The sequence below is a fragment of the Eublepharis macularius genome, chromosome 11 (genome assembly GCF_028583425.1).
Source record: "Eublepharis macularius isolate TG4126 chromosome 11, MPM_Emac_v1.0, whole genome shotgun sequence".
In the NCBI taxonomy this organism is placed as follows: domain Eukaryota; kingdom Metazoa; phylum Chordata; class Lepidosauria; order Squamata; family Eublepharidae; genus Eublepharis; species Eublepharis macularius.
The window spans coordinates 74972283-74986849 of record NC_072800.1 but is presented as its reverse complement, the minus strand read 5'-3'; the positions used below and the strand labels follow the sequence as shown (position 1 = coordinate 74986849).

At 40.6% G+C, this 14567-nt stretch overlaps 1 protein-coding gene across 1 annotated transcript in view; it reads left to right on the top strand.

Moving 5' to 3' along the window:
* Positions 1-14567, top strand: part of PARD3 (par-3 family cell polarity regulator) — a 706595-nt gene that overhangs the window by 360710 nt on the left and 331318 nt on the right. Inside the window, exon 8 of the mRNA XM_054991157.1 lies at positions 14097-14222. Within this exon, the coding sequence (XP_054847132.1) occupies positions 14097-14222 (126 nt within the window). The remainder of the gene's footprint in view (positions 1-14096; positions 14223-14567) is intronic.

Sequence of the window (14567 nt, the reverse complement as noted above, 5' to 3'; positions counted from 1 at the left end):
ACTGCAGGAGAAATTATGCATGTTCATTGCATGTAGTTATATTTTCTCGCCACTTGGCTCATTCTCTTTCCTCTTAATCTTTCTGTTTCCATCCTCCCTGCTCCCACCTACAGTTTATCCGCCCAGATTTATTTTGTACTCTGGCTGGCCAATGATGTGCTTCTATACCAAGAACCAGAAGGCATACACACATTCATCAATTTAGCTGGGTCAGCTGAGCTAATTTCCTAAAGGGTTGAATTCATCTAGATGAAATTTAAATAGCAACACAACAGCTTGTTGAAATAGTCTGGTTGCCAAGCAAAAATAGGAGAGCAGAAAAATGCAGTTGTGAAACCTTGAAAGATGCATGAGGGTCGTAAGAGAAATATTGAGCCTGTAGAAGATTGATATTGTTCAGCTCCTCTAGCTTCTCATGGGAGGATGGTCTAGAATTTACAGATGATTAGACTAGACTAGACTAGACTAGACTAGAGCCAAACAGAAAGTACTGATTGTGCATAAAAACAGTACCTAGTCATTAAGCACAGTATTAGGTAACCAGAATGTCCCACCACTGGGGCAATTACAATCCTGTAAGAACTTGAAATCTGCATGCAGTGGCTCTGAGTTGCCACAGCATTGATTTAGAATAGGTTTTGCATGAGTTGATCTAGCAGCCCCATTATATTGATGCCCAATGTGTACAGTCTGGCATCTGTACGAATGACTCTGCAATTCCCTGGGCAAAAAGTTCCTTTTTGTAAAGTGCTGAATAATGTCATAAAATGCTTGAAATATTAAAATAATGCTTTGTTTCGAAGACTTTGGAGCCCCAGATAGACATGTGCATGAATGGGAAAAAACCCGGACATGCTGTTCGCTGTTCGTTGTCATCCACGAACAATGAACAATGAACAACGAACATTGACGAACATGACCTGTTCACGAATATGTTCGTTGTTCGTGGCCCTTTAAAGATCCCTTTAAACTACCAGCTGGCAGGCTGCAGGGGGGATTCCCCCCGTCCTTCTCACACCAGGAGAGCTGGCAGCGCCGGGCTGCTGCCACCCGGTGCAAGATGGGCGGGGAGATTCTTCCCGTCCCTCTCACACCTGGAGAGCCGGCACCACTGGGCTGCTGCATCTAGTGCAAGAGGGGCGGGGAGAATCTCCTTGTCCCTCTCGCACGGGGACAGTGGCGGTGCCGGGCTGCTGCACCCAGTACAAGAGCTGCGGAGAGAATCTCCTTGGCTCTCTTGCACCGGGACAGTGGAGGCGCTGGGCTGCTGCCACCCGGTGCAAGAGGGGTGGGGAGAATCTCCTCGTCCCTCTTGCACTGGGACAGCGGGTGCCGCCAGGCTGCTGCACCTGGTGTGAGAGGGGCGGGGAAAATCTCATCCCTCTCGCATCGGGACTGTGGCGGCGCCGGGCTGCTGCACCTGGTACGAGAGTGGCGGGGAGAATCTCCTCGTCCCTCTCGCACCAGGACAGCAGGCACCACCGGGCTGCTGTGGCCCGGTGTGAGAGAGGCGGGGAGAATCTCAGTGGGATCCAAGGGTCTCTCTTTTTCCTGTTATTTTCTTTTGACAGTTGAAAAAACTGGACTGTCTGTGGAAGCTACTTTGAGGGGTTAAAGCCAGAAGGAAAGCCAGAAGGAGTTCAGAGTTCAGACAGTCCATGCTTATGTTACCAGGGGAATTGATTTAAAGGCCCCAGACTGTCTGGCTTGACAAACAAATGGGGCCTCACAAACAGCTTGTTCGAGAACAGATGATTGGGTTGTTCGTGGGTTTTTTCAGTTCGTAATGCTGTTCGTGCCCATCTCTAGCCCCAGACCATTAGGACTCTGTAAGTGAACTCTAGATAACAGCATACTGCCTCATCCTTCTCCCATCTCTGTATCTTTCACAAGAACCTCTGTAGACCACAATGTCTGCCTTAGAAGGGTGTGTTAAAATCTTCAGCCTGTCATCCCAGTCATTCTTTCACTTTTAGCTAATGTCTGTCCTTTGGGATGGCGAGAGGGAAAAAATTTCGTTTTCCCTGGTGCTCACAGTACCTGATGATAGGCATGAAGAAGATTTATTTTTCGTGGATAATATGGGTGAAAAATAGGAAGACATGAGTAATGTCTAGAACTCTCTGTCTTTTGCTATAGGGTAGCTTTATCAAACGATGAGGTAAGAAGAGAGTCAAAGATTACAGTCCCACATGGAAACCATCAAAATTGCTAGTGCTTAGTAATGGCTTCTCTTAAGATTTCCAGTACATCTAAGCAGCTTACTGCATGGATTGACCCAATGGATACATGGTTACTGAGGAAAAGCCACCACAATCAACAAATCTGTTTCTTAGAACATTTCTAAGGTTCGAAGATAAGTGGTTAGAGATAAGTGGAAATTCAGGGGTAACTAGTATATACTAAATATAATGTGGGAGTTGAACTTTACACGGGGAACAAAAAGCAAAAGTAAATTCACTCTGAGCCAGTTTCCACAGAAACATCAAGATTGTCTGTAGCAGTAGAAAAGAGCAAGAGTCCAGTAGCACCTATAAAACTAACAAAGTTTGTTGTAGGGTATGAGCTTTTGTGTGTCACAGCTCACAGAAACATAGTAGCCATTACCCTAGACAAGTGATTAATTTAGGAGTAGTCCTGATTTTTTTTAAAAAAAACTATATTGGAGTGTTTAGAAAAGAGAATATGGGGAAAGCATGCGTTGGAAAAACTCAATATATTAAGGTAAAACTCTGGCGGTATCTGGTATAACTGGCTAACTGAAAATACAAGTGTAATGTTGTGCCAGCTTTGCAGCCTGGCACCTACCTCCTATTGTGCTCAGAACACAGTGAAGGATTGATGGTTTAAGACTAACTCTGTGTCAGATCTGTGGCTAAATAATAGTTGTATCCAGACTACCTTCTGCAATCAGACAAGAGTCCGTTGTTTTCAAAAGATTTACTGAAAGAAGCAACCATTATAGTCCACTGGCCCAGATGCAATATCTGGGCTGGTACACGTGTATTGTTACGAATGATAGGCATAGAACAAGGTACAGAGTATCAAACCCCAGCAGGCCCAACCTCCCCCCATAGTTCTCAAAACAATCCACTTGAAGCTGAGAAAGTGAAAGTTTCCCAAGGCTGGCAAAGCTGTAGTCAAAACATTCCTCTTCTGTGAGATAGCTGCTAGGGAACGTCTTGGCACCTTTGAATAAAGCACTAAGAATACTAAAAGAATTAAAATGGAGTCTCTTTGGTTTCTGAACCTGACACTCTGGGCCTTCTGTGATACATGAATGTATGAATGTACCATTATCAGTCCCGTCTGCCCCCTGCCCCCTGCCAGAAGACCTGAGATTCTTAACCAGGATTTAATCCTTGTTTCCAATCCCAGTTAGTAGAAGGAAAAATTACTCCAATTAAGCTGCTTACCTGTACAGCACAAATAATGAGGTTGACTTAAACTGCTGTTGGGGCAGGGAGGAACCAGCTGTAGAGGTGAACTTGGCAGGAGCACATTTTTAGTTAACCATGGGTTAAATTGGATATCTTGATATAGGATGTGAGTACAACATCTGGAAAAGAGTCCTCTATGCCAATGCTAAGCACATTTAGTTGGACTATAATCTTAAATGCTGTTGGAGACCCAAGCTTAGCATCCAGCTTTAGCTTTTATGGATGAACAGCAAGTCTGACAGTGGGAAAACACTACTCACACACCTTCGTGGGAGTGCCAGGATGGCTGCTTGTCGAAGATGCATCCAGCTGCTTTGGTGGTTTCTGCTGGCAAGATTTGAGGACTAGTCCCAACAGCTTTTGGCAGCATTCCAGACTTCAAGATGTTCAGGGCCTCCCAATCTATATTAGGAAGACCAGGAAATAGAGGAATGGGACCATTGTTCATCATAGAGGTTTTCTCCTGTTGTAAAACTAATACAGATGGACTTGCTGGACAGCCTCTGTTAATATAGTGCATGTCATAAGTGGCAAGATTTTGCAATCCTAATAAAACTATGTTGGTATTCCTGAGTCGATAGTGGTACTAAGCCTATGGCAGAATAAATTATCTTAAACTGTAGGGAAAAGGAAACCTGAGAAATTCAGTATTCTTAGAAAAGTTTTCACAAGATCATTAATTATCCTGACATGTTAGGGATTGCATTTTGACAGACTGTCACACCATAGACTAGCTTATTGCTTGTTAGGGGGTTTTGGTTGGAGTATAATCAAGTGGCTCTTTGACGTTCTGAATGTCACATGGAAAAGATTTAATCCTAGTCAAACTCAAAAGATCCTCAATTGAAAATTGTGGAGGACTGGGTATCTAGATTCAGTTAGGTTTGGAAGGCTAACAAGATGCCCTCTCTGAAAGCAAAGTTACAAAGCAGATCAAAGCTTAGTATTTCATTGCAACCCTAATATTGTTTCAGCAGTACATAGATAATTTTATTCATTTGGATGAAGATAGGCACCATCCAGATAACATATCCCAGACCAATTTTTATATGGATTTTTCTCTTGTGCCTTTCTTCCCTTCCCATCATCTGTTTTTATATCCGGCGTGTACAAGCGCAGCTTTCAAAATCTTAAGCTCATAAATCTTTTTAGAAATTGCTCTTCCATTTTTATCTCAGAGTGGCTTTACCCCCTTGCTTTGCTGAGCCACTTGTTTTCCTTTTCTTTGCACTGTATCAACTGTGAAAAAAAAACATAGGGGTAGCAGTCTCATAACTGTAAATGGCTTAGAGGTTTTCCACTTTTAATGTGACTTAAGCCATTTTGGCCTTCCCAACATTTTTATTGAGAGTTACTGCTCTGCTCTATTGGGGGTTTATTTTGGCATTCTCTTGTTATTTGTTTGGTTATTCAACAGATTTTTTTTCCATTCATTTTCTTACATTTCAACCCCACGTTCTAAGGCCATCAGGAGATATTGCCAGGTTGACTTTATTATTTCAAACATTTAGATCCCATCATTACTTTATCTGCTCAAGGCAATTCATAGCATCAATTTAAAATCCTGTAAGTAATTTTTTGAAAAACTGTATGAAGCAGCACCCTATGAACACCCACCCTAAAGTGCATTTCACCCACTGGATCTGTACAACTGGGAATTTTCTAGCTTGGTTGTACTATCTGGAGGCTTTCTGAGACATGTAATTGTCTTATCTGAAAGCTAGGGGAGATGTCATCAGCTGTACCTCTTCTAGGAAATTATTCTGTTGTTTTAGACCTGTGACAGTGAAGGCTGTCCCCTTTATTAGGAAGTCATCTGGGAAGCCTCTTCCATTGGGAAGAGACTGCTGCTTAGCGAAAGGACTTCTGTTTTGCATGTCAGAGTTTCAGTCTCCAGCTTCTCAGGTTAAAAGGATGACATAGTAGGTGGTATGAGAGACTCTGGAGAGCCACTGCCAGTCAGTGTAAACAAAACAAAACAAAAGACTGACCTTGACACAGTTTGACACAGCAGAATGCAATTTCATGTATTCAAGGGGATGGAATGTTTCTCCAGTTACATAAAAAGCTGCCATGTCAGGCTACCAGATATCTGGCACAGTATTGTCTACAGTGAATGGGAGAGTATCTTCAAGGTCTCAGACAGGGACAGTTCTTTCCCAATGCCTGCTATCTGAGATTCTTCAACTGGAAATGGTAGAGTTTAAACCCGGGGACTTCTCCATGTAAAAGATGTTCTCTCTTTAAAGCTGTTATCTTCTTTACAGCTGTGGATCTGTGCTGTGTCAGGTGGTCATTGGCTATCTGTCGCAGCACCATGTGGTCAGATTGGAAGTGTTTTTGCAAGGTTTCAGACCAAGGTATCTCCCAGATCTGCAACCCAACTGGAGATTTAACCTAGGCTCTTCTGAATGCTAAGCAATGAAGGTTTCACTGGCAAATGGCTTTCTCATTCAGTGCATCCTGTTTTCTACCTCTTGATTTTCCTCATTAATACTAGTAGTTCAGAGTATGTGTAGATATTTCAACCAGAAGCCTTAGCACAGCTCTCTTATAATAAGAGCATCTCATTTGTTTAACCTCCTGTGGTAGCTGCAGTTTGAATAACGGCATGAAATACCAAGTATCTTTCAAAGTGGGAACCTCCTAAATCAGATCTCCTACTGATAGTGACAGCCTTTCTTTGTTTTCACTTCATTCACCCCATGGGGATCTTAATAGTTCATAATTACAAAATAAAAACACTGCTCAAGATGATATGCTTTGCAATTGTGAAAAAGAAAATAATGTTGATAGTTATAAAGTAGGTTTATTTCTCTTAGCTAATGTGACCCTCAAACCCTGAGTAAATTCAAGAGACAACTGGGCTCTTTTTAAAATTGTATGTATTTCTTAAATACTTACGGAAAATATACTAACACATTTCTTAGTCTGAAGAACCTTTAATAAATTTTTGAAGTATAAATGCACGTGGTATTCTCCAATATATATTTTAGAGTTTGAGAAAAACCAGGACAGTTTATTGTTGAACTGTTCAAAATGACATTCTGCATATCTCCTGTGAGTACAAAACAAATGTTATTAACTCATTGTAGTCAAGATGAGACTTAAGTGGTATTACAATTGTGTTAGATTTCTGGAATACAGTTGTTGATTTTGATGCACTTTTAGATATTTAATATTTAAAATGTTGTTATTAAAGTTTTAAATATTTGTTATTAAATTTTGTTATTAAAGATGACACAGTTGGATTGGAAAAGTATACATTACAATTGTGCCTTTTTAACCACTGCTGATCTCTCAAGCATATATCACAAAACATTTGAATTCGATTCCAAAGAAATGGTCTCCCCAAAGAGCAACGTTTATTGATGGTCCAAATAGTTCCACCATGGTTCTCTTAATGAAAACAAACTGGGGGGGAAATGGTCTATAATGGAGGTTTTAAAAAAAACTTTCTTTATACATATTTCTTTTTAACTACTTCATCTGGATGTAGGCAGCTTTTTAACACAGGCTCAGGTCAGCTACTCAAACATCTGCATGAATGTTGCAATTCTGATACAGATTTTCTCCAGTATAAGCCCACAGAAAATCAATGTATAGGATTGCATTTTATTTATTCGGTAATTGGTGAAACCAACCATATCATTTTTATCATAATAAGGGAATCTCTTATCTATTTAATCAAAGGAATACTTTATCATCGTATTTTTTTAAAAAATGGGCATGGGTTAAAAGGTTAAGTGGTTGGGTTGTGAATCAGCACCTTGCTGGTTCGAATCCCACTACTGCCATGAATTTAGCAGGGTAGCCTTGGGTAAGCCACTCTTCTCAGCCCCAGCTCCCCAGCTGTATTGTGGGGATAATAACAAAATAGACTTTGTTCATCACTCCGAGTGTGGCACTAATTTGTTTAGCAGTGCACTCCGAGTGCGGCACTGATCTGTCTAAGCACACTGTTATTATTAAATCAGTGGGTTTTTTTTTAAAAAAAAAATTAATCCCAGGAAGCTCTTATAGCACTTTATCTGTCAGGAAAAAAAACCTCTGAATTTTCCACTGAATCCTGTCTGTTGCAGAGAATTTTTGGAGACACATCCAGAGCACTGAAGAATCTTAATATTCTTCAACATGAACTGAAAAGTATACTTCAAAATATTACAATATTTGTCAGTGGCTGTGCATCATAGGGAAAGTTTGGCTGTGCTGGGGCCAAGTGCCTTTCAGGAGATCTTATCCACCATTGTCGATCTTTTAATTGAGCAAATCTCTGGTTCCCCAGGGAACTACTGTCTGAATCATGGGAAACACACTGGGTTGGATCATAACTAAATTTCCCCTTAACTGAAGGGGAGGGGTGATATGGGGAGCTATCATAAGCAGCTCTTCTAAGTCCATTATATACAGTAGGGCTTCTTTCTGGGAAAGCGTTATCTGAATTGTAGCTTTAGTTTCCTGTGATAATTCAAAACACCTCTGTCTAATAAAGTAAAGGTTGTGAGGCTGCATCTTATCACTTTACTCAGCTAAATATAAATCTCTGCTCCAGTACAAGGAACCTTCCCTTGGAGGAAGAGCCTCTGCTGCCAAATAAAAGGCTCCTTGGGATGGAGAGAGGCTATATTGAACAGACTGGAGTGATAGGACACAATCTTGTTGGTTGGTTCCTGACTATATTTTCCGCTGACTGAAGTCACTTCCCTCAGCGGAATGGTGCTTTCTTTCCTCTCCCTCCCATTACATCCAGCTGATCTCCCTGAAATGCTGTTGGGAGGGAGGGGACCTCCAGAAAGTGTAAGGGTTGAATCTAGTTTCTGTCATGGGAGGGGGAGAATCAGCAAAAATTTCAGGAGTCAGGCAGTATTGAAGCTAATTTGATAAACTATATAGAAACTTTGCGCTTTTTTCTTAAGTAGAGGTGCTACCAATTCCCTTAATTAGAGGATTTGCCAATTTAATGAGTAATGAAATGTTTTGTTGTTATTTCTTCAATTAAGCAGTTTCACAAACTTGCTTAACTTCGCATGCCTGCAGTTTGGGAAACAGGTCATTTCCATCCTTGATTTCTTTTTATTAAGGATAATAGACCTGCAGGTTAAAAAATTACATTTGGATAGGTTGTTAATATTTCATCTCTTCTCCCAGCAAGTTCAGTGTTTATTAATTAGCATGTTAATTTTATCTTTCTGTAATGAGAACCATTGCTTTCCATTTTAAAGGAAGCTGTATCCCATCTTACAACAATGCACAACACATCTTGCCAACTACTGCAACATGCCTCATCACAAATTTAGCTACATAAGCCCTTAAACAAGCTGAAATCTTATTAATCCTGTCATGTGATAACAATGTGTAATACAAAAAATAATCTTGTGTGTCAAAACTGCAATTACTCTCATTAACTAACACCCACAAGTTAAATTAATGTAGGAGAACTTGGTTCAAATGCAGCATCTGGCATTTGCAAATATTGTTTCGAACTGCCTTTCTAGTGCTGCAGGAGCAAACATCATGTGCTTCTGAAGAGATGTAATTATCATACGGCTGAGGTCAGCCCCAGGTGGGGCTCGCACATAGCAATTAAATGCTATCTGTGTTCAATAAGTATACTGTAATGAGAATGATTTGGTGTGGAATAGGGAGTCCCAATATTCTAGCATGCCTGACAACCAAGAAGCATTGGCTAAATGTTCTCTGCTGCTTGTACCTAAAAAGATGTTGTGGGTTGATGTTAATGTAAAGTTTGAGCTAATGTGCGGCTTCTACCCACATTTTATAAAACTTTTCCTTCATGTCTACTTTTTCACAGCAAGTTACTTTGGAAGGCGTAGTGTATGCATTTGCTTAATACTAGGTTTCTCTCAGCCTTAGGATAGGTCTGACCCCAAATGTGCCAGGAACTTACTTCTGTAAGTTGAATTGTATATGGAATTAATTTGAAGCCCTAGCCAGGAGGAGAAAAGCTTTAAAAAGCACATACAGATGTGACTGAAGAGAGAGCTTTTTGCAAATCTATTCTGATTATTTCGGTATTTTCCAACTCAGTGTTTGGGTGCAGTACTTGGACACTGAATTAACCAGGTTTGTAATTGGACAGTACCAGCATTACAACAATTGATGTTGTTCCTAAACATCTTGAAGAAGCAAATATAACCAATCAGATTTATGTCAGGCATGCTACGGCTTTGTCCAGGGTCCTGACCGCTGACAGACTGCTCTGGTTGCCATTTTTTCATCTTACACACAGTTGTGGCCAACTCTAGGTCTGATATAACTGCATACTCATTTTCATGACCCGAGCCTCAGTGCAGATAATAAGTTTGTAATGCTGTATATTGTAATTTCTTTGGCAGCCAATAACTTTTTGCCTGAGCAGTCAGCTACTTGGTCTACTCGCCCCATGGCTTGCTTCTTGGATCCAGTCACTGCCCCTTTGCCTGTACATCCATCTCTTACTTACTTCTTCTTCCTGCTCTCAGCTGGATTCCTTGGCTAAAGACCTCAACTGACTTCTTGTTGCCTGCTTCATAGAAACTTCAGTGGTTGACTTCGGTGCTGTTCATCTTTTTCGGCAAACTCTTCTTGCCTTTTGAATTTTTATCTGTGTGGGCTATACTTGTTTCTTACTACTGACTTGTGTCTTGATTCCATGATAAGTTCCTGCTGGAACTGCAGGCAGTAAGCCCCTGCTACCTCTCCCATCAGCACTGCTTTATAAGTAAATAGAGCATGTTTTGCACAGCGTGATACAGCATGGAAACCTTCGTTGCAATTTTAGTTTCTCCAGACACCCATACTTGTAAAACGAATGGGTTTGCAATTTCAAAGTGCTGACCAATGTTTTCCTGCTTTTTCAAATTTACAATGCATTTAGCTGCTTTAATGCATCTGGCCATTACACATGAATATTTCAGAACGTCTTTGGTTGATCGTGAAGACCTGCAGTAGTTTGCTTTAAAATGCATTCTATCTTCCCAATGTAGACCTGTCTGAAAGTAGCAAGGTTTCAAAGCGGGGAAATAGATTTTCACAGTTCTCTTGAAAATCTATAATGATGCTGAAGTAATAGATGTGCAGGTTATCCTAGTCTAATTTTAATGGAAGAAATGTTAGACTTGAGAAGTAGTAAAAATGATAAAATACACTCTAGGTCTTTTCAGTTTGGGACAAGTATATAGGGGCAGGCTATAGGTATGTAGGGGCAGGCTAAATGATCACATATGAATGTTTATACCACCACCTTTTTTACATGTTTTGTTAGTCTCTTTATGCCAATTATCCTAATATACTCAGTTACATATAGTAATATTTCCTCTGCATCTAAATTAAAATCAGCTAATGTTTTATTTATGTCTAAATTATCTGACTTAATATACATCTTTCCTTTGAAGATATAACTATAACTGCCATTAAGCTGCATGAAGATGATCATAATGTATCCTAATAAAAATTAAGAGTGTAAACAACACCAACAGCAAAGTCAAAAGTTTATTCTGGTTAAGCTAACATGTAACTCAGACATCACATTGTACATGTGATTTCACTTTGGGCTGTAATTGAAATAAGTAATGCATAACTGAAATATAAGCATAACTGCTTATCAGGATGGGACAAAAGGAACTTTACAACTTTAAAATCAGGCTGCTCAGCCAAAGCAGGGAAATTTTTGGCGGGAAAATCTGCCTCAGAGTGGGGGAGCGAAGGGTGTGTGTCCGTCATACCTTCTTTCCTACATTGTCTTCCTGTTGTAGACCAGAATCCCAGTATTGATATTTTTATTTTGACAGGTAACCATTTTGCACATGGGGAAAATAGAAGTACAATATTGAGAAAAGGGTTATAGTCGCCCTTCAACCAGCACTTGTGGCCACAGTCAGATTCAAGGTCCTTCTGCTGTTTTTAACTTTTAAAAAAGCCTGTGGAGTGGGTCCTTATGTGTTCCATGGGGACCGAAGTGGGAGGAATGGGGGCAACTATCAGTAATTGCATGATGTCACTTCTGGGAATACCTGAAAGTAATATCACACCTCTCTAGGAATTGCTAAAAACTCTATGCTTTTTCCAGAAGTGACACCACACGATTACCAACAGCGATTTTAAATTTTTATTTTCCTGCCAGCTAGAAATGGGAGATCTTCCACTCCCAGCGGACCTATCACAACCACTGTTCCCGCTAATGTGCGCTGGTGTGCAATTGTGCATGCATTTTTACCCCTTAGCGTACAGCTGAGAAGCCCAGTACACGGAGGGGTGCCCTGGGCCCTGCCTTCCCTGTTTCCTGCCCTTTTGCACATGGAGCCAGGAGCTGGAGGAGGAGGTGGTGGGCAGGCAGCTGAGCGGCTCTCTGCTATGCGGTCCCTCCATCCCAGTGCTGGGAGCTGGAGAAGTAGGTGGCGGCAGCGGTGGGCGGGCGGCTAAGCAGCCTCTCTGCACATCAAACAGCCTCTCCGCCACATGGTCCCTCCATCCCCATGCTGGGAGCCGGAGAAGGAGGTGGCGGCAGTGATGGGCAGACCCCCATGCAGCCTCTCCACCATGCCTCCTGAGCGGTTTCTCCGTCCTGGCTCTAGGAGCTGGAGGAGGAGGCAGCGGTGGGAGATGCTAATGTTGGAAGGAAGCAGATAAATCCTACATGAAATTTGATGAATTGGAACGTTTTAGAAAATTTATGGTGAGTTGTCACTCCTTTTTATCTTCCCTGCCCAGACCATATTTATTTTACTTTGTTCAGTGTCTTACTTATTTGTGTACAGAGCTGTGTGTATGAATCCCAAAAGTTTAACTGGTGGGTAGAACTCATTTTTACATGTCTGATTTGAGCAAAGCCTGTCTGATTTCCTGAAATAGGCATTTCCCTACAAATATCTCAGAAATGATAAATATTTAGTTCCATTCGTACAGTTTTATAGATGTGCAGTGAAATACTATAAATGTTATCAGTATCCAGAGCTTACATCTAGGGCTAGGAGCCATCATACTCCAGAACTTCAGGACCAGTTGTGATGCATAGACGGAGTTCATAGGGTTGCCAACTCTAACTTGGGAAATTCCAGGAAATTTGGTGGCAGTGCTTGGAGAGGGTGGATTTTGACGAAGGGAGGAAACTCAGCAGGGATGCGATGCCATATATTGCACCCTCTGAAGCTGCCACTTTCTCCAGGAGGTCTGATCTCTGTAGTCTAGAGATACTTTGTAATTCCAGGACGACTCCAGGACACACCTTGAGGGAGGTAACTCTAGGGTTTCACCTAGGCATACCAAAGTGCCTGGCCATTTCTGGCAGCACCTGGATATTCTGGATTTGGGTCGCCTTGCAAACTGTTCTTGCCTCATCCTGTTTGATACTTAGAAACCATTTATGAATTACTGTTGTTTCTAAGTGAGAAACAATACAAATTAGTTTGTAGTTTGTTTGTATGTTTGTAGACTGAAATACATATTTTTTAAAAAGGCGCACTTACAGCTTTAATGCAAGTTATTGTTTCAGCACATGAAGTAGATTTTTGGCTCACAACATTACACAGCTTAGAGGGAACGTTGAACCCCAGTCTAATTAATTTGACCCATAAAAGAAACAGAAGGGTGAATTTGTCTTAGATCTTTCAACTTCTCAACATCAAGACTCCCATTTAATCCCCCATCAGCATAGTACCCTAGAGTCAGTCTTTTTTTGGTCACTTTTCTCCTTTTCCTCTCTTTTTTAAAGACAACTTAGAAAATAGTTGTTGAAAATAGTGTTGATGACCTTCATTAGATGAAGGTGTGATCTTTTTGTGCAAGCGAGTTGAAGACAAATGCCCTTGATGGTGATTTAAAAATATATCAGTATTTCTAAAACAGTAGCAGGGAATTATGTATTTAAAGCCATTCTTTGAGACCACAATAGAAGGCAGAACATATAATGATCTGTTTAAGTTAAATACCTTAGTACATGTAATCGACAGCTTGTGAAAATAATGAGCTTTTGTAAAGGACAAGTAATTTAGGTTTTTGTTTTTTTTAAAAAAAAATATATCTAGGGTTTGATTTACTGGGCTCAAGAGGTTAGGCTTCATCAGACAGAATTGTCCAGCTTGGTCTTTGGAAGTTACAGTGACAGAAGCATCCAAGCTCATTGCACAAGAGGTGTTGGAATACACAGCTTTGTTATCATGCTACACTGAAAAGACTGACAGAAATTATAAATAGCAATATAGTAGGGCACTGCTGTGCTTGTGCAAAAGGATGTTCTGGTGCAGATCAGGTGCTTGGAATTCAGAACAGCTGCTATTTGACATAGTATCAGTTTTGATATTCTGGATGGAGATGCTTGTTTTTAAGAGGAGTAGGCGGACTTCAGAATTAAGTCATGGTTTGTTTTCCAGGACACAAATGAGATGCATGGGCAGTTTCAAGCACTATTAGACATGGCGGCCCAAGTCAGTCTTCATGTTCGGAGGCAGCATACCACTCTATATCAGACCTTGGGTCGGCAACAGCAGAAGAGGCTAGTTGCCTTCCCACCTTGCTTACAGACTTCTCAGAGTAGTCTGTTTGGCTTTTGTGGAAAACTGAATCCTGGAAAATGTGAACCCTTGGTCTGATCCAGCAAAACACTTGTTATGTTGTTAAATTATTATTCTTAATACTGATTTGGTTATCTTTATGTTCCAGAACATTGGGACTGTTAGTCAAGCGATTAGAGAAAGGTGGGAAAGCAGAGCAAGAAAACCTCTTTCATGAAAATGACTGTATTGTCAGAATTAATGATGGAGACCTCCGCAATAGAAGATTTGAGCAGTAAGTACAACTTTACAGTTTATTGCATTTCTTAACCTTTAGCCATTGCATATGGTCGTAATTTGGAGAAGTAAAATGTTTAAGAATAAAGTGCCTGAGTAAGTTCTTTTTGTGAAGAGGAAAGTGTTTTTAGATCATTATGGCGTTACTTTAATTACTCAGTTTACAGAGCTACAAGTTAATGACCGCTATTATGTTATGTGTAAGCTTGTATCTTTCTCCGTAATTATTTAGGTCTGATTTCCTCATTATTACAGAACTCTGTTCCTCCTCCCAGTTATATTGAATGATTCAGGTTGTTTAATCCTTTTTTTAAAAAAAAATCTTTAATTTTGCATTTCAAAT